At 40.8% G+C, this 26,386-nt stretch overlaps 1 protein-coding gene across 1 annotated transcript in view; it reads left to right on the top strand.

Moving 5' to 3' along the window:
- Positions 1 to 364: 364 nt before the first annotated feature.
- Positions 365 to 26,386, top strand: part of Sel1l2 (SEL1L2 adaptor subunit of ERAD E3 ligase) — a 68,859-nt gene continuing 42,837 nt past the window's right edge. Inside the window, exons 1-3 of the mRNA XM_052725795.1 lie at positions 365 to 527; positions 17,769 to 17,871; positions 24,129 to 24,291. Of these exons, the coding sequence (XP_052581755.1) occupies positions 17,822 to 17,871; positions 24,129 to 24,291 (213 nt within the window). The 5' untranslated portion in view covers positions 365 to 527; positions 17,769 to 17,821. The remainder of the gene's footprint in view (positions 528 to 17,768; positions 17,872 to 24,128; positions 24,292 to 26,386) is intronic.

The following is a 26,386-nucleotide window of genomic DNA, read 5'->3' as shown; positions in this document are numbered from 1 at the left end:
GTAGGATCATCTCCATTTATTTTAGCTCACATAATTGATATTACCATGACAGCTTACCAGGGGAAGAGTAGATTGGTTACATTCTCTTTTTATTTTATTTATAACATTTAGCTTTTAGTGTTTGGTTACATGGTTCAGATAATAAAATAGATTTCAAAGGGTTTATTTCATACAACCTGGATGAAATAAATGGCATATAGCAGCAAGACATATGTCATTTTGATGTTTAAAAAAGCAAGAATTAGAGTAATCACACTAAACTTATAGTTGTTTTAGAAATGGGGATTTTTTTTAACTTTCTTGTTTCATTTAAAAAGTCATACAGGAGTGAAGTGAACCCAAATCCTTTTCTTTGTAGGTATCAGTGAGCAAAGTCAAGCAATTTTTATCGAATCTACTGGAACAAGGAAAATCAAGTAAAATAACCAATAAAAGAGAAAATCCCTTAGAAAAAAAGAAGAATCAACATAAATTAAAAATAAAAGGAATTCAAAATAAAGATCTCCTGAAGAGAAATCAAAACTATTGTAAGTAGAGCATGCTCCCACATGTCAATCTGAAATGACTAACCAAAGATCGTATTTTAGGGCTGCTTCTGATAAAACATAGGCTATGGTTATAAATATTTATGTGCACAATAGCGTTATGCTGTCAACTTCTAGGATTTTAACTCAGAATTGAGAATAATGATAACAAGCAAGGTTAATAATTATACCTCATGGGAGAAAATCTCCAAAAGTATATAGGTCCTTATCACTCACTCTGCTAAGAGTAACCCTCTTATGCCAAAGGAAACCAAAATGAATGTAACACCCCTTTTGTTCTATGCTAGTAATTGAAGTCTCCATAACAGAAGCACACACGCTTCATAGTTAGACTTCTTAATATAAAAGAAGATTCTAGAAAAATATGGTCTTCATATAGTCTGTGTGCAGAATTTAATTGGTACCCAATCATTTTTAAATTTTTATTCTTTGACAATGTCATGTATCTGTGCAAGGAATTTTGATCACATTCATCCCATAGTCCCTTCTGTTATGCCTTTCCTGCTCTCTCTGGGACCAGTAACTTCCCAACATGTGCCCTTCTCCTACATTCATGTTGACACTCAAGCATAAAGTTTAAAAATTATTTTCAACGTTTTATTTAAGCCCAATGCATGCTCTTGTGTAATAGATGTATATGAATTTCTACTTTATTAGCATGTTATTTAAATAGATGCTTGAGAGCTAAAATTGTGGATGAAGTTAAGGATATCAGTTTTCAGTGATTCTATCAAAATGTGCACATCTAAATTTACTCAAAATGTAAGTCATACACATTGTAATACTTATCTGTCAATTTTTTTTTAATGGAGAAATGTGGTTTGCCTTTTACTCAGCATTCATTGGCCTTCCTAATAAAAACCATACCCATTCTACTACACATGAGCTCTCCCAACAGGATCTTTCTTGTACAATAGGGAACTATAGACACATGGAGCAATTGTATTAGTCAAAGACTAGAAGAACAGAACTAATAGAATGAATATATATTAAAAGTGGACTTACTAAATTGGCTTACACCATTGCTCTGGGTGTCCAACAGTGGCTGTCTTCACCACTTCACCTCAGCAGTTTCAATAGTACTGAAGGCTTGGAGGATTAGTAGAGAACCTTTGGTCTTCAGTCTACATTTGAAGGCTGTGCTGGATAGTTTATGTCAGCTTGACACAAGCTAAAGTCATTTGAGAGGAGGGAACCTCAAGAAAATGCCTCCATAAGATCACGCTAGAGGCAGGCTTATAGGACATTTTATTAATTAGTCATTGGTGGGGGAGGGCCCAACCTATTGTGGGTGGTGCCATTCCTGGGCTAGTGGTCCTGGGTTCTATAAGAAAGCAGGCTGAGTCAGCCATGGATAGCAGGGCAATAAGAAGCACCCCTCCATGGCCTTTGTATCAGCTCTGGCCCTGTTTGAGTTCTTGTCCTGACTTCCTTTAATGATGAAGTGTGATGTGGAAGTGTAAGCCAAACAAACCCTTTCCTCCCCAAGTTGCTTTGGTTATGATGTTTCACTGCAGCAATAGTGACCTTAACTAGAACAGAGGCTGAAGAAGCTGGGTTGTGGCGTTGACAAAGGATGGCAGCAGAGGTGGAGGCAACAGTGTAGGCGAACTCACAAACCAGGAACATAAACTTGCCAGTCAGAAGCCAAAAGCAGACAAGCAAACACAAAAGCTTTTCCCTGGAAGTCTTATCCCCAGTGTTACTCAGTCCTGTCTAGTTAACAATATTTACCATCATGGTAAGCTTATTCAGAATTCTTCCAGATATCTGCAGCATTCCCTGCCCCTTCAATCTCTTAAGATGCATCATTATAATTAAATTGGGTGATTTTGAGTGACACTCCATTCTCAAAATTTCCCATAGCATTTAAATTACTTTCCATTCATATATTCTTTTTGTAGTTGTATTTCATCGGTTTACATACTCTTCTATTAAATTCTATAGTTATAATGACAGTACAACTGGCACAGACTTAGGAACAAGTACTCCTGATTTTTTTTTTTCTTAAATGTGTATGTACATATGATGTACATGTGTGGGTGTATGCACACTCCCACAATGGCTAGTCTGGCTAGCCAGCTTGCCCTGGTGGATCTCCTGTCTCTATTTTCAATGCACTGTAATTACAGTTGGGCTGCTACCCCTACCCGGCTGTCACATGGGTTCTGGGGATCCAAACTTCTGTCCTCATGCCTGTGCAGCGTGAGCTTTATTTATCCAGTTATCTCCCCAGCCCCCGCCTCGTGACTTTTGTAAGCATGCAAGGGATATGTCTTAGTTGTGTGATAAAATACCATGGCAACCCTAATTTAAGAAAGGAGGGATTTGCTCCAGTTAACAGTTCAAGGGTACAGCCCATCATGGTGGGGAAATCAAGGCAGCAGGAGCCCGAGGCAGCTGGTCACGCTGAATCCACAGTCAGGAAGCAGAGTGCAATGATGATTGTGCTCAGATGCTGGCTTCTTCCTTCTTAAGGAGTCCAGGACCCAAGGCCAAGAAACAGTACTGCCCATATTCAGGCTGGGGCCTCCCTCCTCAATTAACCTAGTCCAGATAATATCTCATGGGCAAGCCCAGAGGCTAGACCCTGTCAAGTTAATGATGGATATTAGCCATCACAGCTTAACATTGCAAAGCTGTTTCACAAAGTGAAATTTGAACCTGAACGGTTGAGTGATGGAGTTCTCTGGTTCTTAGCCACTAAGCTATTCCGCTTATCATGAAAGATGGCTGACAAGAGCAAAAATGCTTGCCAGGCGCAGAGGCACATAACTGTAATCTAGCACTCAGAAGCAGTTAGCAGGAGCGTTGCAAGTTTGAGGCCAGCGTGGGCTATGCAATCAAACACACTCTCCAAAAATTTTTGATTACGTGCTTCTCAAGTGGCTTTGGGGAGATGCAGAACTATTTGATAAGCATGTTGCAATTTTCTAAGCACCAAATTGATTTGCAAGGTTTATTTTATTTTATTTTATTATTTTTTTTTGGTTTTTCGAGACAGGGCTTTTCTGTGTAGCTTTGGTGCCTGTCCTGGATCTCGCTCTGTAGACCAGACTGGCCTCGAACTCACAGACATCCCCTTGGCTCTGTCTCCTGAGTGCTGGGACTAAAGGGGTGCACCACGGCCACCTGACTTTCATTTGCAAGTTTTAAAAGAGAACAAATAATGAAAAATACTTTTACTCTACCAAGAGCAGCTACTGTGTATTCAGTAGACTTAAAAATTCACATTTTGAATAGTGTAACTTGACTTCAAAGAAATGCATTGTTGTCCTCTGGAACTCCAGGATATGTGCATACATTCATCACTGGTATCTATTCAAAGTCCTGCCGAGTACACATGAGAAGTCCCATTTTGTAAGCCACACTATCCCTTCATCAAGATTTATAGAAATGAGAACTGTATTGTTCTGCTAGAAGTAAATAAAGAGAAGCATCACCGCCAATAATAGCAAGAGGCAGAACCTGAAAACAGTGGGATTCCAGAGGGAACAATCCATTTAGAGGCCAGAAGGTTTCTTATTGACCCAGACTCAGCTCCTTCTCAAAGTCCTGCTTTAACAAAGATATTTAAATTTTCAAAAGTGTAATATGTCAAGAGTATTTCACCCCATATTTACCCACAAAAGGCCAGTTTGCTGCTTAGCTAGGAGATAGTTCTAGATAGAACCTGAAAATATCAATACCCTTGTTTTGGCAAGAAAAAAATGGCACCTTTCAATGGAGTCATTTGAGAGAAATTTAAAACAGGGTTTAAACTGGATGCAGTGAAACCACAAAGCTCCCCCAGACTAGTAGCAGGAGTAACATCATCATCTCAATGCTCCAAAGGACATCAGGGTAGTAGTGACTACTGAAATTGAGAACGCAGCAAGAGGTGCTTGGAGAAAACTCTGTGACAGAACTGTGACCCTAGGTCAAGAGAAAATGCCAGGCTACAGAGTCACAGATTGGCAATCCAAGGAGTATTTACCCTTATCTCACTCTCTGCCTACTCTTTATATTCCCTATGGTTGCCTTTTGACCTAACCTATACAGAAACTGTCGAAAGGAGTTCACAAGAAAAGCAATCAGGGGGCCTTCAGCACACTGGCTTTTCAGGCAGGCAAATTAGAACATGAACTGGAAGGGATGAAGGCTTTCATTGACATATGATAAATTAAAAGTGAAATTACAGAGCCTTAAAGAGGGAATGTCAGAGGTCATCTAGTCTCACATCTTTTTTGGTATTTCTAGAAGATGACATGAGATTACCTAAATACAAGATTAGCCATTGGGTTATACAAGGCCCTTGTTATTCTTCAATGCACCCCTTTCTTATAAAGTTCTTAACTTATATGGAACCCACAATGATCTTAGTCCCCTCACATCTCCTGCTAGTCAGGGTCAATGTGTGGTAGGTGGAGTTGGATTTATTAACCATGATATCCTGTATTCTGCAGAATACACTATTGCTATTTCTGACATCAGAGCACAGTGATAAGACATAATGTATTCATGGCAAATTGAAAGCCTTTACCCATGGAGTCATCTCATTGACTTATTACAGAAGTCAATGATACAGGGCCAAATTTAGAGCCAAGAACTCACAGTAGTCCAATATAAATCTCCAGAATAATATTTACCTGATCAGCCAGATAGAGTTTTAAAAGTGATGAGGTTGAGAAATTTTTATTTGCTGAAATATGTTGAAAGGCATGCATGTCTTTGTTTGTAAAGCTGCCCTAATAAGTGTTTATGGATAGGAAGTGGACGAACATCTGCTCCTGACCCTCTCCTACCCCCCACAGGAATCTGCTAGCAGCTGATGCCAATTCTTCAAGGAAAGACACACTTTCTTGCAGACCCAGGGAGAGGATTGAGAGGTTTTACTTATTTACTTTTGGGTTCTTTGTTTATTTATTTATTTATTTATTTATTTATTTATTTATTTATTTAGTTTTTCAAGACAGGGTTTCTCTGTGTAGTTGTGGTGCCTGTCCTGGAGCTCATTCTGTAAATCAGGCTGGCCTCAAACTCACAGAGATCTGCCTGGCTCTGCCTCCAGAGTGCTGGGATTAAAGGCATGCGCCACCACTGCCCAGCCTATGCTTTTATTTTCTGAGATTATAATATCATTTCCCTCTTCTCTTTCCTCCCTCCAAACCTTCTCTTTCCAACTCATGGCCTCTGTTTTTTTTTTTTTCATTTAATTGTTGCCGTTGTTGTTGTTGTTGTTGTTGTTGGTGGTGGTGGTGGTGGTGGTGGTGGTGGTGGTGGTGGTGGTGTGTGCAGTATATAAATACAACCTGCATAGTCTGTATGATGTTACTTGTATGTATGTGTTTTCAGGGCTGACCGGTTGGTATTAGATAAGCAATTGATGTGCTGTCACTGGGGAAGACTGTTTCTCCTGCCCGCAGCATCCTTTAATTGACTACAGTTCTTTCTGTTGGGTTCAGGCCTCTTGACCTTCCCCTTTTCATGTTAGTATGTCTATTGGTGGCATCCTTGCTCAGCTCATGTGTAGGCAGCATTGAGACTTCATGTTTGTTTGTTTGGGTAGGGTTCCAGGTATCCCAGGCTGGCCTACACTTCCCTATGTAGAAAGGATGAGAATATGATCTCGAACTTTCCAAATTCCTGCCTCCACCTCCTGAGTGATGGCATTACAGATGTATGATGCCACACCCAGCTTCCACACTCTCTTTGTTTGTGAAAAGGTGAGAAGAATTACACAGAAAAACATGGAGAAATATTTGGATCCAGGAACATGGTGGTTGTGCCAAGTTGGGGTGCCAATAAACCCCAAAACTGGGAGATCCAAGTTGTGTTTTTAAATCATCCGTGCCTGAGATAACCAAAGAAGCTATTTTAATCCCTGGGGTATATCAGCCTCTTTTTCTGTTCTGTGAAATCTTAAGTCTGCAGTTCTCAGACTTGCTTCATAGAGAGAAAATTCTTTTAGAATAACTAAAAAAGATGTTGCATTTCCCTGTGAGTCAGTGGGTATGTGGTGATGCCAGGAGAGGAGGATGGTCACTGGAGACAGGAGGTTGAAGGGATTTTGAGAAGTCATAGACAGATAAAACATGCTTATTCACTCTGGGGGTAAAAAACAGCACATAGAACACCAGGTACCCAGACACACACCACCACACTTGGGCAGAACACAGGCAGGCACAGACACACACAGACGGGCACACACACACACGTAGGCAAGCTGATGAGGGCAGAGGTTCTCTGGTCTTTGACTTCAGGGCCAAATTTATATAAAATGCATACTAAAGTGACAGTCTGCCAGCAATAGTTATGTAACAGATTATATACCACTGTTAACGCTTTGGATTCTGCAGACATCCAATGTTAGCCATTTTGTGATCATTTATACCCCTTCCCTCCCATGCCCATTATTAGTCACCTTGGCCAGTGCTAGGTATCGATAACAGCACCAGGTTGTTTAAATATAAACTGGCCCTTATCATTTTGTGTTTCCTGCAACTGTAAACAGCATAAGAACAGTACTTGGAACATCAGGAGTTAAAAAAGAGGAAGCTTGTGGAGGCAAGATTTCCTCTAAAGGAAAAATTTGAACTTTACAAGCTGTGAAAATAAAGCAATAACATGGGGATTAGACATGATTACAGGCTCACTATTCACCTTGTGGAACTCTGACCTTCTTCAGTGCCCATTTAACATTTCCATGCACAAGATACACGCTTCACAATGAGAAACAGGTGTTCTAGATAAGTGCAGTTCCCCAGACCACTGAGTCCATCAAAAAAAGAGAAACAAAGCTCAGCCTAACTAGCCTCAGAATGCTTCTGTTCTAGAAATGGAAACGATTAACATCAAGTTGAAGTTTCTAGAACGTGCATATAGTTTTCCATGCTTTGAAAACAGAGCAATGACTCATTTTCAATCTTGCCAATTGTTTTTAAACTCAGAATTTCTCAAATATAACAAAGAGTAGTTGCATCCCCATTACTTAAAAGCAAGATATGTTCCTGGTACAGTATCTACCATACACTCAGAATTAAAAAAAAAAAAAAAACACCTTGATGAATTAAATTGTGTCAAAACTTGTCTCTGTGCAGTTAGGACATGGTCTCAGAACTGAGTTCAAATTCAGAATTTTCTTTGAAGTATGCTATATTATAGGTGATATTCAAAGGTAAAAAAGCCTTAGACCTCTAGAGCACATTTGAGTGATGTTTTGCAGTTGAACATGATGTTCTCAAAGGCATTATCTTTAAAAAATGGTGCGGTTTCCCTCAGAGTACCTTAACACTGTGACTTCAACAGCTAATTCTTTCTTCTGAGATAAAATTAAGTCTAAAAAAAGTAATTATACTTATTAAATTGTTAGCAAGACAAATCAATAGCCAGCCTGAGCCCTGGAGTGGCTGGAGCTTGCTCTGGCTCTTGCGTTCCTTCCTGCCTCCCGTGGGATTAATCAGCATTCATTTTAGTTATCATCCTCAGCCACTACCACGTCCTTGGTTGGAGGAGGGTATTTTACAACTCATCTAAAACCAATTTAGACATTCCTTTTTCTCCTTTCTGCAATCTAAAGCAGCTAGGCTAAGTTTATCATTTGCATTCTATTTTATCGACTTTTTGAATATTTGCAACAGACACTGGGAAATAACAGACAAAGACTCCTTTAATGAAGGACATGTCCCCAGTTGCTGAGACTACAGGCTACAGATAGTCTTCAGTAGCCAGTCCCAAATGGGATGGTATTCCCAGCCAGACAGCTGTGTATAGACAGCTGGCCCTTCCACTGGTAGCCACTGCTGACAACCATCAGACCAGGAGCATAAAACTCTGATCATCTCACCATACTTGGGACAGTCCTAAGGCTACCCTCGCTCCAGAGTACCCTGTGGGGTGCCTACAAAGTGTTTTTTATCAAACCTGCTTCAGGATTTTCCTCTGCCCAATCCAACTTCTCCCCAGATGAGAATCCAAGGACACTTCACAGAGGGAGAGGTTGGGAGGGAAAGAATGACTATGTCTTGGATCACTCACTGGCAAGACCTCTTTTCTCTTTTGATCTTGAAGGATCAGCCTCAAAGACTGGCTCACGTATGTCTTGAGGGACCTAAATCAATCTTATGTGTGGGGGGAAGGATGAGAGGGAAACGCCCAACTTAAGGGAGCTTGGTCTCAGAGTTCTAAATTCTGCTTCTCCTTATTAAGAGGGTTAATTTCCAGCTACTAAGCTGGGGAGCCAGGCTTGATTTTGAGAGAGAGAAACAGGCAAGACTCAAACACCCAAAGGCACTTCTTAAACAGGACTCTTTTGCCACCATCTCTCCTACTGTTTGCTGAAAGCCTTCCTCAAGTCAACACAGTTACATGCAAATGAACTTAGTCCATTCTTGCAAAGTGGTGGCTAATTCAGTCTGAAGCCCCTCCTGTTGTAGATGCCTGGAAACGATGCCCATGGTGTTCCAAAGCTTTTGTTTTTTTAAAGAAGTAGTGGCTACATGAGCACAGACTTGAGTCACACTGCATAGAATTGAGCCGTCATCTACTGTGTACCAGTTAAGTGACCTTGCTCAAGCTGCCAGACGTCTTTGTGTCCACACCACCTCAGCATTAAAAGGAGAATGATAATAGTCCTTCTCATAGTTGGTGAAAAGAATTAGTAAATATAAGAACTGAGAATTGTCACTAACTGCTTTATAAGCAGTAATACCTGCTATTATATATTGTTTGAATCTTATTTTATAAAACATATTTAGCTAAATTAAGAGTTTTAGGTAATAAATTATATCTGAAGTCAGAATCCCTGATCTCAAGTTTTACTTTCATAGATGCTTGAAGAAAAGGAGTATTTTTCCCTACAGCTAACAAACACTGTCTACCACTTCCTCCAGTACCCCTGGGGGTCTTGGTGTTTGATGACAATGAACAGGAGATAATCAAGTATAATATTGCAGTAATATTATTCTTATTCAAGTGTTTTTGAGTTAATCGCACCTTTATCTGCTAACCCCTTGCTGAGTCATTTTTTCTTGGATGGAATGTTATTTTTAGTAACAGATCATTATTCTCCCTCCTTTGACAATATTCTGTCTTCTTGGCACACACAAGGGTGAATGTGAAGAGTTTTCCTGATGTGAATCCTGAAAATCAGAGGCTGAAGTAGTTCAATGCAACTACAATTAGTGAGGAGGACACAGCAGTCGGTGTGAGAGTTTCGCTGCCCTGGGAAAGAACCTTCCATTTTTATCTCTGTCACTTTGTGACTACACCTGACTTGTGGTCAGACTCAGTGACTCCGGGCTCATCCATCAGTCCCTTTAATTCTTGATGAACCTTTACATAATACATGATGCAAATATAACTTGAGATGTGAAATAATTTATTGTCCTCTTTCTGTATGTTTTCTAGGTAACTTAAAAGAGTATTTACTTATAATATGAATGTTAAGGTTTTAGAGTCTGTGGCTAAACATAAAAAAAGAAGGAAAAATGTAGCAAAGGGCAGAGCAAAGTGCTTTTGGAGAAGATGGAGCTTTGAAGGGAAACATGGGATAAAGGCATGACAGGCCAGGAGTGGGTACAGGTGACTCAAGAGATAGGCACACCTAAGTGTCCTTTCAAAGGATAGATTTGTGTGTGTGTGTGTGTGTGTGTGTGTGTGTGTGTGTGTGTGTGTGTGTGTGTGTGGTGTGTGGCTTGAACATAATTAGGAAAGTTGGCAATTGAAGGGTCAGCAATATTAGCCAAAGATTACCATCATGCATGAGAAGGTGATCTGATCTGGGTCCAGGAACTGCCAAACACAGGGAAGTTTACCAACGACACTACCTACTTATAATCTCAAAAAGCAAACCTTGTCAGAAGTGAGTGATTGGGAAATGCAGTTGTCTAACAAAGTCAGAGCTCCAGGCTGGAGACCTAGGGAGACCGTGGAAAGCTACAGTCCCTCCTGCCTTTGGCAGGCAGTCCATGCTTTGATTTAGGCGTGTCTCTTCCTCCAGGGAAGAAGCAGTTGGTTTCCATGCAATCCAGGATGAGCATCGAGTTCCCCATCACTGTTACAACAACTAATTCCTTGTAACCCGACATAATGGGCTAGCATGTTGGCAAGTACAGAGCCAAAATCAGCATAGCTAAGACATGAGGAGTGAAGATTTATTCCTGCAGCAGGCTAGGAGATGATAGGAGTTATTTACAAAGCAAAAAAAAAAAAAAAAAAAAAAAAGAGTCAACAGAGAAGAGAGTCTCAGTTGAGGGATTACCTACATCAGATAAATTGTGGGCATGTCTGAGGGGACTTGTTTTTGTTTTTAAGATAAAGGAAGAAAGTGTGTGTTTCTCTATGTAGTTCTGGCTGTCCTGGAACTTGCTATGGCAGACCATGCTGGCCTTGAACTCCCAGAAAGCTGCTTGCCTCTGCCTCCTGAGTGCTGGAATTAAAAGCGTGTGCCACCATGCCCAGCTGTGGGGGATTATCTTAATTGTCTTAGTAGATATAGGAGGGCCAACTCCACTCTGGGTGGCAGCACTCCCTCGACAGGTAGTCCTCAGCTGTATAAGAAATCTAGCTAAAGTCTAGAAAGATGATTCAGCAGTTAAGACAATTTGTTCTTACAGAGGACCCAGGTTCAAATCCCAGCACCTACAGAGTAGCTCACAACCATCTGTAATTCTACTTCTAAAGGACCTGACACCCTCTTCTGACTTCTGCAAACACTAGGCGTACACATAGTACACAGTCACACATACAGGCAAAACACATATACATAAACTAAAAATAAATAAAATCTAAAACAAAAGAAAGCTAACTAAGTATAGGCCTGGTAGTGAGCCAGCAACAGCAATCCTCCATGGTGCCTGCCTCAAGTTCCTGCCCTGACTTCCCTCAACCACAGACTATAACATGTAAGCTGAAATAAACATTTTCCTCCTCTGAGTTGTCAGAGTATTTTTAGCGAAGCAGCAAAATGAAACTAGAAAACCTATCATAAGAAAGCCTGGTTTTTTTTCATCAGGGCAGAACAGGCACCCACAGGCTGGCCAATCAGAGAACTCCAAACTCAAGGAGGCCCTTTAAATCTGTTGCTGGCAGCATATAGTGGAGAAGTATTAAAGACTAAGAGACCAAACAGAGCCATTTATCTGGTGTTTCTAGGTTCTTATCACTGTCAGAGAAAGAATTAAAAATAAGAGAATGGGGGCAAGATTTTGTTTAGAGTGTCTTAGTTAGGGTTTCTATTGCTGTGAAGAGACACCACGGCCATGACAACTCTTATAAAGGAAAACATTTAATCGGGGCTGGCTTACGGTTCAGAAGGTTAGTCCATTGTCATCATGATGGGAAGCATGGCAACACACAGGCAGACATTGCTGGAGGAGCCAAGAGTTGCATCTGGATGTAACATGAAGAGAGACACTGGGCCTGGCTTGAGCATTTGAAACCTCAAAGCCCTTCCCTGGTGACACACTCCCTCCAACAAAGTCACACCTCCTAATAATAGTGCATTGTCATTCAAACCATCACATTCCACTTCCTGTCCCCCAAAGGCTTGTAGCCATGTCATAATGCAAAAATTCATTCAGTCCAAATTCAAAAGTCCCCATGGGCTATTACATTCTCAACCCTGTTTAAAAGTCTGAAGTTCAAAGTCTCTTCTGAAATGCATGGCAATCTCTTAACTGTAATCTCTTGTAAAAATCAAAAAGCAGATCACATACTTCCAACATATAATGGCACAGGATATACTTTATCATTCCAAAAGGGAGCATAGTAAGGAAATACTGGAACAAAGCAAGACCAAAAACCAGCTGAGCAAACTCCAAACTCTGCATCTCCATGACTGATATCAAAATGCTCTTCAAATCTCCAACCTTATTCAGCTTTGTTGACTGCAACACACTTCTTTCTCTTGGGCTGGTTCTATCTCATGTTAGCAGCTTTCCTAGGCCGGTATCCCATGACTATGGCATCTCCAACATCTTGGGGTCTCCAAGGCAATCCAGGCTTCAACTTCACAGCTTCACACAATGGCCTCTCTAGGCCTCCATGCAGGGACACCCCTGATGTATGTATGCCTGGCTTCAATGACTTTTCTTAGTCTCAGGGAGATTCCTTAACCCCTCTCTTCTATCTTTGATTCTAAAGCTCTAACAATGTGGCAAAAGCTGCCAAGTTCTGCTACTTACTGGAGCTGGAACATGCCTATGGGGGCCATTTTCATTCAAACCACCACACAGAGTGAAGGCAGCAACATCAGTGAAGTGTAGGCCAGAGACACAGCTCTGTGTTATAGCTGCCTAAGGTAACCTGAGCTCTTTTCAGAGACCTCTTCTCCAGAAAAGCTAGGATTCTTTTTTTTTTTTTGGTTTTTCGAGACAGGATTTCTATGTGTAACAGTCCTGGCTGTCCTGGAACTCACTCTATGGACCAGGCTGGCCTTGAACTCACAGAGATCTGCCTGCCTCTGCCTCCCAAGTGCTGGGATTAAAGGCGTGTGCCACCACTGCTCGGCCAGGCTTCTTGACTTCATAGCAGAAAAGAACTTCAGCATGAACCAGTATGATGCAGAGTTAGAGTTCATTGAGAAGATATTTTAGTATAGATTTAAACAAGGAAGAGAGAAGCTCAGGGGACGGAGAAGATACACCTAAGTGTGGGTGTAACCTGCTCAAGAGGGAGTCACACTCAGTGTCTTTACAATAGCCACACGAGCTTTTTTTGGTGGCATCTAAAGTTACATCTCAAAGGATTCCTAAAGAACCTTTCCTTTTCAGTTGAAGAGCTTATAATGTGGCCCCAGAAGTGTATTGGCTGCGATTACAGCTGATAAAATAAAACTCAAGATCACCAGCATTGCACAGAAAGTTAGAATGTTTTCACTGTAAACAAAAATTAATAGTCTTATTTGTTAGATTCCCAGAAAATGTGTGGGAAAGGAATAAGACCTCATTTGAAGGTCATATATGCTCAGACATTAGGAACAGTTCATTGCTATTTTAACATGCTTATTTGAAATATCTATATATAAAAGAAATTTTGTCTCTATATAAGCAACTGTCTTAGGGTTTCTAATGCTGTGAAGAGACACCACAACCCTGTCAACTCTTACAAAGAAAACATTTCATTAGAGTGGCTCACTTACAGTTCAGAGGTTCAGTCCATTATCATCACGGTGGGACATGGCTGCATGCAGGCAGACATGGTGCTGGTGAAGTAGCTGAGGGTCCTACAACTTACAGGCAACAGAAAGTGGTCTCAGTGTCACCCTGAGCAAAGCTTGAGTGAAAAAGAGACCTCAAAGCCCACCCCCACAGTGACACACTTCCTCCAACAAGGCCATACCCACTCCAACAAAGCACACCTCCTAATAGTACTACCACTCCCTATGAGATTATGGGGGACAATTACATTCAAATTACCACATTCCACTCCCTGCTCCCCATAAGCTTGTAACAATACCATAAAGCCAAATGCATTTATTCCAACTTCAAAAGTCACCATAGTCTATCATAATCTCAACAATGTTTAAAAGTACAAAGTCTATTCTGAGATTCATGTAACCTCTTAACTGTAATCACCTGTAAAAATAAAAATCAAAAAACAGATCACATACTTCCAACATATAATGGCACAGGGTATGCATTACCATTCCAAAACGAAGGAAAGGGACATAGCAAGGAAATATTGGACTAAAGCAAGATGGAAAACCAGCTGGGCAAACTCCAAGCCCTGCATCTCCATGCCTAAAGTCAAAGTACTCTTCAGATCTCCAGCTACATTCAGCTTTGTTGACTGCAACACACTTCTTTCTCTTGGGCTGGTTCCACTCCCTGTTAGCAGGTATATTAAGACTCTGGCATCTCTAACATCTTGGGGTCTCCAAGGCAATCCAGGCTTCAACTTCACAGCTTCACACAATGACCTCTCTACTAGACCTCCTCTCAGGGACACCCCTGACAAATGCCTGGCCTCAGCAGCTTTCTTTAGTCTTGAGGTCAAATTCCATAACCCTTTTCTTCTATCCTCAGCTCTAAAACCAGAACCACATGGACAAAGCTGCCAAGTTCTGCTGCTTGCTGGGGCTAGAACATGGCCCCTCATTCAATTACATCTTCACCAGCTTTCGTTTTTCATTGTTACGTTTACTGCCTAAACTTGGCTGTCCTTGAACTTGCTGTGTAGACCAGGCTGGCCTCAAACTCAGACATCCATCAGCCTCTGCCTTTGGAGTACTAAGATTAAAGGCATACACCACCACTCCAGGCTCTAAGCTTTTCTTTAGTTCCTTTCCACAAGTTAGAAATTTAGCTGAGTGGGATCTTGACCTGAGGTCACTACTCCCTTTATTTCATTTCTAAATCTGTTTATTTCCTTGAACACAGGATTTAGGTCCATTCCACTTCCTGGTGCTCTTTCTCTCCTCAAAGTTTGCATTTTGTAATTTATCCTGCTCAGCTCGTTCATTTTCATTATGAATCTTCATTAGAGTTATCACTCATAACCACAAGCCAGAGTCTATACCAGGCTGTTTGGAGATCTCTTCTACCAACGGAATTAATCCAAATCTCTTCACTTTAGCCTCAGGCAGACTCTTCGGACAGGGGCAAAAGGCAGTCACTTTCTCCACTAACGTATCTCAAGAACAATCTCTAGGCAACATACTAAAATTCTTCTCCTCTAAAAACTCTTGGTGAGGCCCCCACAATTCATTAAACCACATTCAACACCACTGTCTGCCATGTTCCTACTAGAATGGCCCATTAAGCAGCACTTAAAGCATTCTAACTGCTTTTCTACTCTACAGTCCCAAAGTTCATATTCCTTCAAACAAAAACATGATCAGGCTTATCACAGCAATATTCCTGTCCCTGATACCAGCTTCTTTCTTAGTTAGGTTTTCTATTGCTGTGAAGAGACACCTTGACCACAGCAACTCTTATAAAGGAAAACATTTAATTTTGGGGTGGCTCACTTACAGTTCAGAGGGTCAGTCCATTATCATTATGGTGGGACATGGCAGCATGCAGGCAAACATGATGCTGTGAAGTAGTTGAGAGTCGACTGGACCCCTGGAGCTCTGCCTGGCGCCTGGCCAGCCAGCCGTGTATCTTTGCATATGCTTCCATTAGTTACTGGATAAAGCCTCTATGATGACAGTTAGGGTATTCACCAATCTGATTACCAGAGTAGGCCAGTTCATGTTGTTGTTATTTTTAAGAGTAACCCTTGCTATCCTGGAACTTGCTCTGTAGCCCAGGCTGGTCTCGAACTCAGAGAAATACCTGCCTCTGCCTCCCAACTGCTGGGATTTAAGGTATGTGCCACCATGCCCAGATGCTTTAATTCTTGATTCTCAGCTAGAAAAACCTTCAACCAGACTCAAGAATAAGGGTCTCTTTTCCCTTCCTATGTTCCCCTATTTCCCCTGTCTTTCTATCCTACCTCAAAAAAACATGTTCTCAAGAGGTGGGTATGAATTTCTCTAGAGTCACATTACCCCCAGACTTTGCGTAGCTTGGCCTTATGGGCAAACTTCAATGGTGAAGAGGATTACTGAGAAATTAAGGTATATGTGTATTCAGGGGCAACAAGGAATTCCAGGACTGGGTCATGATTTGCCAAGAATAAGGTTCAAACCCTCCCCCCCCCCCCCCCCCCCCCCGTCTCCCACTCTCCCGACCTTTATTGTTCTTTTATGAGAGTTTTGGATGTGTCATTACATCAGATGCATGATGGGAACAGGCAAATTTGCAAGGCTGATGATATGGACAGAAATGTTATTATTTTGTAATAACAAAGCAAAGGACTGTGAGCAGTTGTCTTGACCCACCATGTTGATCTCATCCACTCTTTCTCTCTCCCTCTACCAGCCCACCTGTTTTCTTCCTATGTCTATCTAGTCTGCCTCACATCAAATTTAGAATGCCTCCTGAAATCATTTCCCTACTATGCTTTCCCAAGTTTGGAAACCTTCAAATCATAAGAACAAAATTAAAGCATCAAGAAGATAACTTTATCTGGAAATTGAATCCTGCTATAGTCGTGAAAATATGTATTTCAATACATTTGGGAAGGCAAAAAAATTACTAATAAAAGTAACAGCCCTGGGGAAGAGTTTTTTCATGGTAAATCATTCCTTATAGTCTATCTTCCAGAATGTATGCCCATACTTTGAAAGAAAGCATGCTAATATCAATAATTGCTACTCTATACACAGATTAGTCAGGTTTTTTTTTCTCTATGACTTTTCCCTTTTAATCGTGAGTATAGATAACATATAACTCAAAGCAGAAATTAGATGCTAAAATGTCTGGTGTTTCTGAATTGATTGAATAACTTGAAGCTTTCAAAATAATTTAAAATTTACTTTTTGGTTATTTTTTTCTACTTTTTAAAATAGACATCTCTTGTTATCTTGTCTGGGAGAAAAAAAAAAGAGCCACTTAAAGTTCTTTGTACTCCTGTTAATGAGGCTTCAAATCCCAAATGCCTTTCCTTGGAAAGGGCTTCAGGCTCTATTTTTCTGATCAGGCTTCACTGTGTATTGTAATGGACTTGGAGACAAAGGAAGAGAGAGCAGAGAGAGAGGAGAAAGACAGATAGCTGAAGGGTGGGAAATAGGAGTCTGCCCAATTAGCTTTCTTATCAATAAACCAAGTAATAGTGTTTTTAAAAAAATTAGTGTTGCATAAATGTTAGAAAAACAAAACTTCTTTATTTTTCTTAAGTCTCATGAGACTCCTTGATGCATCTCAGGAAGGTTTTAAGGAATGGCAGAAGCCTTACACAAAGAAGATTTTGCAAGAAAACTGCCTCTTCAGCTCCTATGCCTATTCTGGTCATCCTGGAGATACCTGGCCCACGTCCTTGTAGAATCTCAGAGCTCTAAGTATATGGACCAAGTGGCACAGACAAGAGAGGCATTGACAGCCAGGACTAAGAACACAGCACCTCAGATCCTACCTCTGTCTAGGGTGTACCGGGAGACCTCTCACCTTCTGCTTGCAGAAGCCCGCATCCTTTTCTTAGGCTGAAAACACCTCTCCTTCCATTGGAAGCATCTCTTTCCATTACTTTCCAGGCCCCTGAGCTAGGGATAATACCGAATGATCTACTTGAAATGCAACTACTAGACAAATGAGTAGCAAAACTCAAAACAAAGTGTTAGCACAGAGTCAGCACATTGTTTCTCAAAATTTAAAAATAGAAATAATATTGGGTTTTATTCCCTTTTTCCCCATATAGTCAAAAAGCAAGCCAAGAAAAGTATCACAGATAAAGGAGATGAATTATTTAAGATGGGCAACAAGATGCTCCAGGAGTCTAAAAGCCAAAAACAGAAAACAGAGTAAGTATCTAGTTCCTTTAGCCAAGTTAAATTTCCAGGTTGAAAAAAAAAAAAAAAACTAGACAATCAGAAAATTTAGTTTATTACTAAAAGCTTATTGGAATAATAAATAAGTTCACTTTGTTCATCAGCTTTTGCTTTTAAAAGGGTTCAATGATTACTTAAGGATTCCCAAATTGATCCCTTTAACAAGCAAGAGGATTGTGTTGAGATTGGGATTCCTTTCCATGAAGAAACATGCAGACCTAAGTGACTGATAGGCACATTCAGCAAAAATAACTTTTTTACTCTAATTGTAAGAAATTTCAAATGAAATAAAATGGTTTGTGTTTTAGCATGCTTTATTCTACCTGAGTATTTGTAAAGACCTTATGGCTTTCAAAGCACTTTTTTTTTTTCCGAGACAGGGTTTCTCTGTGTAACAGTCCTAGCTGTCCCGGAACTCGATTTGTAGACCATGCTGGCCTCGAACTCACAGAGATCTGCCTGCCTCTGCCTCCTAAGTGCTGGGATTAAAGGTGTGTAACACCACTGCCCTCAAAGCACTTTAATACATATAATAATGTTTTCTTCAAAGATGAGTTCGGCAAGGTAAGTGGTACTTCATTTTTTTCTGCTTCAAGCCCTGGGAGTGAGGCTAAGGAGACAACCATCTGTGGATCACCTGCCACCTGTGTAAAAGCCAAGCACAGTGACCCACACCTGTCACCCTAGCACTGGGGTTGGGGACAAGCAGATCCTCAAGGTTCCTGGCTTCCAGTCTAGTTAAGTGGTTCTAAGAGCTCAGCAAGAGACCTTGTGTCAAAAAATAATGTGGAGAGTAACAAAGGAAGACACCCAGTGTCAACATCTGGCCTCAACACACGCACGCGCGCGCGCGCGCACACACACACGTATGTGCATATACATGTACAACACTACACACACATGCAGATACACACAATTAAAAAAAGAACAAACAAACAAATGCTGGGGCTTGGTTTCTCAGCCTGTAGCATGAGAGTGCCAAGAGATAAGGAGCCCACTAGTGTATTCCCTGTCAAGCCAAGGGATGATTTAGATTTGGTCTGATAGTGCAAAAACACTCCTAGAAGGTCCCTCCTGTGGGATGTTCTGTATGTTAAATGTGTTGCTCTGATTGGTTAATAAATAAAGCACTGATTGGCCAGTAGCCAGGCAGGAAGTATAGGCAGGACAAGGAGAGAGGAGAATTCTGGGAAGTAGAAGGCTGAGTCAGAGAGACACTGCCAGCTGCTGCCGGTAAGCCAGGAGCCACATGGCAACTTATAGACTAATAGATATGGGTTAATTTAAGATATAAGAACTAGATAACAAGAAGCCTGTTGCGGCCATACAGTTTGTAAGCAATATAAGTCTCTGTGTGTTTACTTGGTTGGGTCTAAGCGGCTGCAGGACTGGCGGGTGAGAGAAATTTGTCCTGACCGTGGGCCAGGCAGGACTGGAGAAAACTCCAGCTATAGGTCCCAAGTAACAGTTCCACTTCACATTGAAGGGATCCTTCCTCTTGGGTATAAACAACAGGGGGAAATGCAGTCCTGGGAGCAAATCTCCCACCAGCACAGGAGCTTTTACACCAGACAATTCTTGCCCAGGCTTTCCTGATCCCAATCCTTGCCCAAAAGTCACAGAAGAGCAGCTTGTGTTTTTTCAGCAGCAGAAGTCCAACTATGGGTTGAGTCCCTGACCCTTCTGAGCACTGGGAAACAGAAAACTAGAGTTGCTCAAATCAAGACATCCAGGAGTTTACGGGAATGCTAAGCAACAGTTCTTGTACTGTTAGGATAACGCATACTGTCCTTAAGTCAAGTACGCCTGTATATTCATATCTAAGATGCAGAAAGATGGAGAGAATAATTACTGTGTACACCACCAAAGAAAGGGGAATCATTTCATTTCTCCAGCCCACCTCCTTGTTCTGTCACTTCCCAAGAAAAGGATGACATAGTTGGAAACGGCACTAAGCTTTTCGTCTTGTCTACATCTGCATTCTGAATGCATTCTTCCTAGGGTTGGTCCTTCACTAAGAACTACTCCCTGACAGAAAGAAGGGATGGAGGTAAGCTACTCTCCACAGCAATTTACTGGTGAGCCCTGGAGAAGCATTTAGACCTTCCTTCCCTAGCGTTCATCTCAGTAGTCAGCACCACAACCTTTACAGATGATGCCAGTTGCTCGGTTTATTGTGTCTGTCCATGTTACCCAGATTCTCCTAATTTTTTTTCCTCTTGGGAACTGCAACCCAGCTCTTACTCTTTCCTAGCCAGAAGCAACTTCTCTGGTCCTGGGTTCTTCATCTCTTTTATGACTTTGGACTTTCCTAATAAGAAAGCCATAATGCCAACCCTTCTCATGGGATTAAAGACATCTACGAAGATTTGTTTCATAGCCTGTTGTTGACTCTTGGTACTAGACTGAGTCGAGCATGGAATGCCCCATATCAGGTTTCTTGTCCCTGCTCTCTGCTGGTGCCCTTCTCAGTCCAGTAGGCTGTAGGGTTTTGTAGCAGCAGGTGAGGTGACAAAAGTCACAAGGGACTCTGCATCCCAGTTGTCAGGCTCTCTTCCTAACATCTGTCTTTGGTCCTAGACATTTGTCTTTATCAACTGTATTAGTTATTTTTCTCATCGATGTGACAAAGCAAAAGCAATTTAAGGGAGGGTGTATTGGGGGTCATAGTTCAAGGGTACAGTCCATACTGGCAAAGAAGTGATGGAACAGGACTGCGAGGCACCTGGTCACCAATTAGGAACCAGAATGCTGATGATCAGTGGACTTTCCCACTTTAATTCAGCACAGGAGCCCAGCCCAGGTGATGGCTCCACCTATACTCAAGGTGGGTCTTCAGTCCTCAATTAAATCTTTCTGGAAACACCCTCAAAGACACACCCAGAGGTGTTTCCATCGCATCAGTCTGACAAGACTGTCACATATCCACCTTTTGTCAATTGTCACCCAAACACACCCTTTTAAAGAATAACAATACATCCCTGCTCCCTAAAGTCTTGTGTTTATCTCATGATGAAAAATGCATTTAATCCATCACTAAAAGTCTTCAAAGTTATTAACTGCTCAAAAATTCAAACTCCAAAGTCTCTTCTGAAACTCAACAGAAAACTCCTAACTATGTGCCCCTGTAAAATAAAAAAATCACACTGTATGTTCATAATATACGATGGCATGATGTAAATATTTCATTCCAAAAGGGAGAAATGGGGGCATACCAAGAAAAGATCAGATCAAAGCAAGACAGGCCAACAGGGCAAACCACAAATCCTGCATATAGCACTATGGCCAGCACTTGGGACTTGGGATTGAGTATGGTGAGTTCCTGTGGTACTGGGCAGTTCTACCTTTCCAGCTTTGCTGCCTGCAGCAGATATGGTCTCTTTTGGGTGTACTTCATGCCTGCAGCATTTCTCAGGTTACATTCGACATTCATGACATCTCCAAGATCCTAGGGTCTCCACTACAACATAGGCTTTATCTGCCCAGCTTCATGCCTTAACAGCTTAGCTTTTTTATAGGGAATCTGACCCTGCAACACATTGCCTAGCCTCAATCCCCAGCCTTAGCAAAGGCCTCTATGATTCCTTCACTCTTTCATCTTATATGCCTGCAAAGTCAGTATTCCATGAACAACACTGCCAAGTTCTACTGCTGGTTTGAGATACAGGCTGGTCCTCTCGGACACAGTGAGAGTGGCCTCTGTACTGCCCCAGGGGAAACACTTCCGTAGGTGGTGATTTTCTAGCAAGGAATCTCTTCAGTGATCTTCTCAGTTCAAGCTCTCTCCTTCCATTTATTGATCAAAAATTGTATTCCTTTTTTATTTATTGTGTGGGTCATAGCACTTGGGTAGAGGTCAGCTCTGTCTTCCCACCATGAGGGTCTTGTAGATTGAACTCAGGTCATCAGGTTTAATGCTAAGCACTTACATGTTGATCTAGCCCAGGCTTCCTCCTTCCAAATGTATTTTTACTTCCACAAGTTAGATCCTTTAGTGAGTGACAACTTGCCCTCGAGGACCTTTTTTTATTATCCCAATGAAGAGTGTGAGACTTCTCTCTAACCTCTTTAATCTCTTTAATACTTTCAGAGGCTTCGTCCAAACCATCTTTGTTCACAATTCTTCTGCTCCCAGTCCTTTCCTTACCAAGTTCCTTGCTTTTCATATTTTTCTGCTTTCTCTCTCATTGTTCATCTAAATAAGAGAACTTAGATCACAGTCTAACTGTGATCCTGACACAAAATTCCATCAACCAAACAAACTAGTTTATTATTTTTTAGTTCAGTGTCACCCAAGTTAAGAACATATGGGCAAACTGAAGCCAAAATATAACATGAAGGCTCTCTTATATAGAGAGAGTGCGTTCAGCGTCCTGGTCTTCCACACTCCCACCAGAATGGCTCAGTAAGCTCTGTTTCTAGCATCCCAGGGCTTCTCTAGCACATATTTCTCAGCTCTTCCACATTCTTCCACAGACAAGTTCTAAAAGACCATCAGCCGCATAGTCAGGTTTACCATATCAATGGCCTCATACATTAGTACACATTTTCTGAACTGGTTACTTTTTTCATTGCTTTGACAAAATGTCTGACAAAGCAACTTAAAGAAGGCTTCGTGTGGGGTCACAGCTTGAGGTCACACCATGGCAAGAAAATCACACAGCCAGACCACGAGACAACTGGCCACACAGTCAGGAAACGATGAGATGAAGGCTGATGTCCAGCCTGCTTTCTCCTCTTTATTCAGCCCAGAACTGTAGCCTGTGGGATGGTAACGCTCACATTCAGGATGGGGCTTCACCCCTGTTAAACCTTTCAGAAAACACTCTCTTAGAGACACCCAGAGATATGTTTCCATGGTGATTCTGAATCTAGTCAAGTTGAAAATCAAGACTAAGTCATCACATTGACCTTTAAGACCTTTTCCCCAGTTCTTTGCTTTCCAGAATCTTAGCTTCCTTTGACTATGATTTCTTTCTTGACACTCTGGCTTCCAGCTTGTTCCACTGGAGTACAGACCCTCTATTTTGACAGCCATAACTCCAGTGCCCAACTGGATATCTCTCTGCCTGAGGGTCTTTTTCCTTAGCCTATTCTACTCTAGCCAGCTAGCAACTTTAGTATCGGCATAGATAGGTTGTGCATAAAATTAAGTCCCTTAGTTGTTTTAAATTAGAATCAAAGACTGGTGTGTGTGTGTGTGTGTGTGTGTGTGTGTGTGTGTGTGTGTGTGTTCCTATATTTGAACCAAGATTAAATTATGGGTAATACTTTTTGATCTTGCACTACCAAAAAACATTATAAAAGTAAGAACAAATCCCCAAAACATTTTCTGTCTCTGACCTGCGTTTGGGCTTTGTTATGCCTTCTGGCACTGTGTACAATACAAATCAGGTGACAATGCAGTGTGTAAGGCAATCTTACAATGTCTGTATTTTAACCACTAAAATTTCACACCATTTACCACCTAATTACAGAACAATTATTACGCTATAAAATTTTAATCAATGGGATCATCCTAACAGTACTAGCTAAATAAGTCCCTATGCCAAGCAAACCACAGGGTCATCTCACAGCAGCCTGGAGTAGGTGCTACAACCATCCCAGTGTTACGGCCGAAAAAGGAATGGAGAAGTTAGACTAAAGCTTTCCAAATAGCAATTGGTGGAGCCAGGACTTGAACCTGGCACTTAGACGCTAAAGCCCCACCCATTAAACTTTGTTTGGATTGTTATTTTTCCAAACTGTCTGGCTCTGCTGTGTTGATGAACTAGTTCTGCTTTTGAAGATTATTTTAGACTATAAATTTACCAACATTCTTGTGATACAGATTTCCTAGATGTGACATTTCAATTATGATAATTCTTATATTTTTTGGAATTTATTTTATAAAACAAATGCTTATTAATAATGGAAGTGACCATAGAAGAGCTCACTGCTTTAGAATAAGCTTTAATTTTTCACTTTAGTTGGTATATAGGCTTGACACATGGTATATATTATATAAATATCTCATTTTTGGTGGCTTCATAATTTGTCAGACAGCTTTGAAATTTAAATCTTTGATTGACATAAAAGTGAATTATTGATCTAGAGGTATAACAGATTTCAGCAAAGCTGCATCATTACTAATAGTGACAACCACAGTTTACCTGCTAGAAAGACATACGAAGGAGTAGCAGAAATTTTCACTTTTGCTAATCAACTTCCTGACTACATTCTCAAAACAGAGCCTACATACTCTTTGCCAGAGCAGCTGACATGGGAAATTTGAAAGCTATGGAAAAAATGGCTGATGCTTTGCTATTTGGAAGTTTCGGCATGCAAAATATAACAGCAGCTATCCAGTTATATGAGTCTTTGGCTAAAGAAGGATCATACAAAGCCCAAAACGTGAGTTTTGAAAGATAATAAAATTTTTTTCAATAGATACATCTTCAATTAACACAAACATATGAAAGGGGAGAAGAAATAATACCCCCATCCTCTGCATGGACCCAGACGTATGGCCACTCAGAACACTCTGAAATGGTATCCAGGCAGGACTACAGCAGGAACTTGGGATAAACTGTTCTGGTTCATAGGAACAGAGCAGAATTGTTCTCTAATCTACCTTCCCATCTATCCATGTGTATATTTTGACACAAGACCTCTGAATCCAAACATTGTTAAAGTATATATAGAATGTGTTCATCTTTGAAAGAAATGTGGAACAAAATCTTAAGGTAATGTTTGCCTGACTTTTAATTTCAAATCTTTTATAAGCTAAGAGCATTTCTTTTTCTATTTTAATAAATGTGTTTTACTTTATTCCAATAATAAAATGATCATTTCATTAAAAAAAATCAGAAAAACTGGGGCTCGGGACATGGCTCAGTTGGTAGTGTGCTTTCCTGGCACAAATGAAGCCTTGAGTTTGAGCTCCAGCACTGTATAAAACAGGGCTTGGTGGTACATACTATAATCCCAGCATGAGAATCAGAGTTTAAGGTCATTCTTGGCTACATAGCAAGAGAGAGGTAGGAGGTGGGGAGAGAATAAAGACAAAGACCTTCAGGAGTCAATCCCCTGGCTCAGCTATTATGAGGACCACCACGTATTTTCACTTGCCCTCTCGATCTATGCAGCTCTCTTTTTACATCACCCTAATCACATGCAACTGCACACATCATTTTGTCTCAGCCCCTTAATGTAAAGTTAAGGCATGCTTTTATGTTGCTATAGTGTTTTATGAAAAGGTTTTTGTCTGACTTACAGACAAAATTCACACCATTAGCCAAAAAACAAAAATATAAGAATTCATAAAATATGAAGACGAAAGTAAGGTCACCTAAAAGGTGTACACTAGAGACCTTCCTTGTTACTATCCAATGCAGTACAGGAAATATGCATGGAGTTGGATTCAGTTTGAATGCACTATTATGCTTGCTTAGTGAATAAGCTACTTATTGAACAAAAACCCTTTCCCCTTTTTCTGCATGGGAATTTGACCTTTGGTTCACACTCCAATTCTGTTTCCCAGGTAACCTGATAAGAATAAAATTTGAACTGTGTCTTTACCTAGCATGCCTTATGATGGAAATGGTCTCTGACTGGCAAACTGCCTTTGGAGGGGGAGATACTAAAATGAACTATTGAGCCTGATGATGGTAAACCTTTAAATGAGAACCCCGTGTCTGTACTTGTGGAGTCATTATGTGGGGGTGAAGCATTTACACCAAGATGGTTTTCACATCCTCTCCATGTAGGTCTCATCTCCTGAGGCATCTGGGATGGCAGCTTCTAGAAGATTGTATACATTGCTAAGGAAGGCTTGACACTTACCCACTGACACACTGTGGTTCATTTGCCCCAATCTTTCCAGAATACAGCTGGTGGCAAGAGAGGTCCATGGGGTTCCTGTGGGACTGTATGCTTAGTTGAGCCAGAAGAAGTTGAACCAAAAACCCATGATAGATAGGGCAATCTCTCTAAATCTGCATCTATAAAATTAAGATAATTATAAAACATCGGACACTGCAACTTGTTCAATAGTGCATCTCTGACATTTAGTAAAGTGTCTGAGACAAAAAAAAATGTAAAGTTGAATGAATTATAGCCATGAATGGCTTAATGGAGTTAATGTAGGGCATTCAATTCCATGCCTGGAACACCATGGTCATTCATTATAAAAGAAGAGAGAAGTGGGTAGATAGGGAGGGGTTAGTGACTGCTAATAGACACAGTTTCAGTTAGGCAGAGGAAAGCTATAAAAATTATTGTCTTCACTATTATACTTCTAGAACTGTTGTACTATATAGTTTTTAAAATGAGATCACATATATTTGCTGCTCCCTAGCCAGCTCTTTATTCACTTAATACCATGGATATCTTTCCAGGTAAATACATACAGATCAATGTCATTATTTAAAGATCCGTACGATCTTAATTTATGTTGGTGGATACTGTGTTTAACTCCATGGAATTCTTGCAGTTATATATAAAAAGA

Source organism: Peromyscus californicus, unplaced genomic scaffold, assembly GCF_007827085.1.
Source record: "Peromyscus californicus insignis strain IS unplaced genomic scaffold, ASM782708v3 Scaffold_7__1_contigs__length_154581171, whole genome shotgun sequence".
Taxonomy (NCBI): Eukaryota; Metazoa; Chordata; class Mammalia; order Rodentia; family Cricetidae; genus Peromyscus; species Peromyscus californicus.
This window is presented reverse-complemented; position numbering and strand designations above follow the sequence as displayed.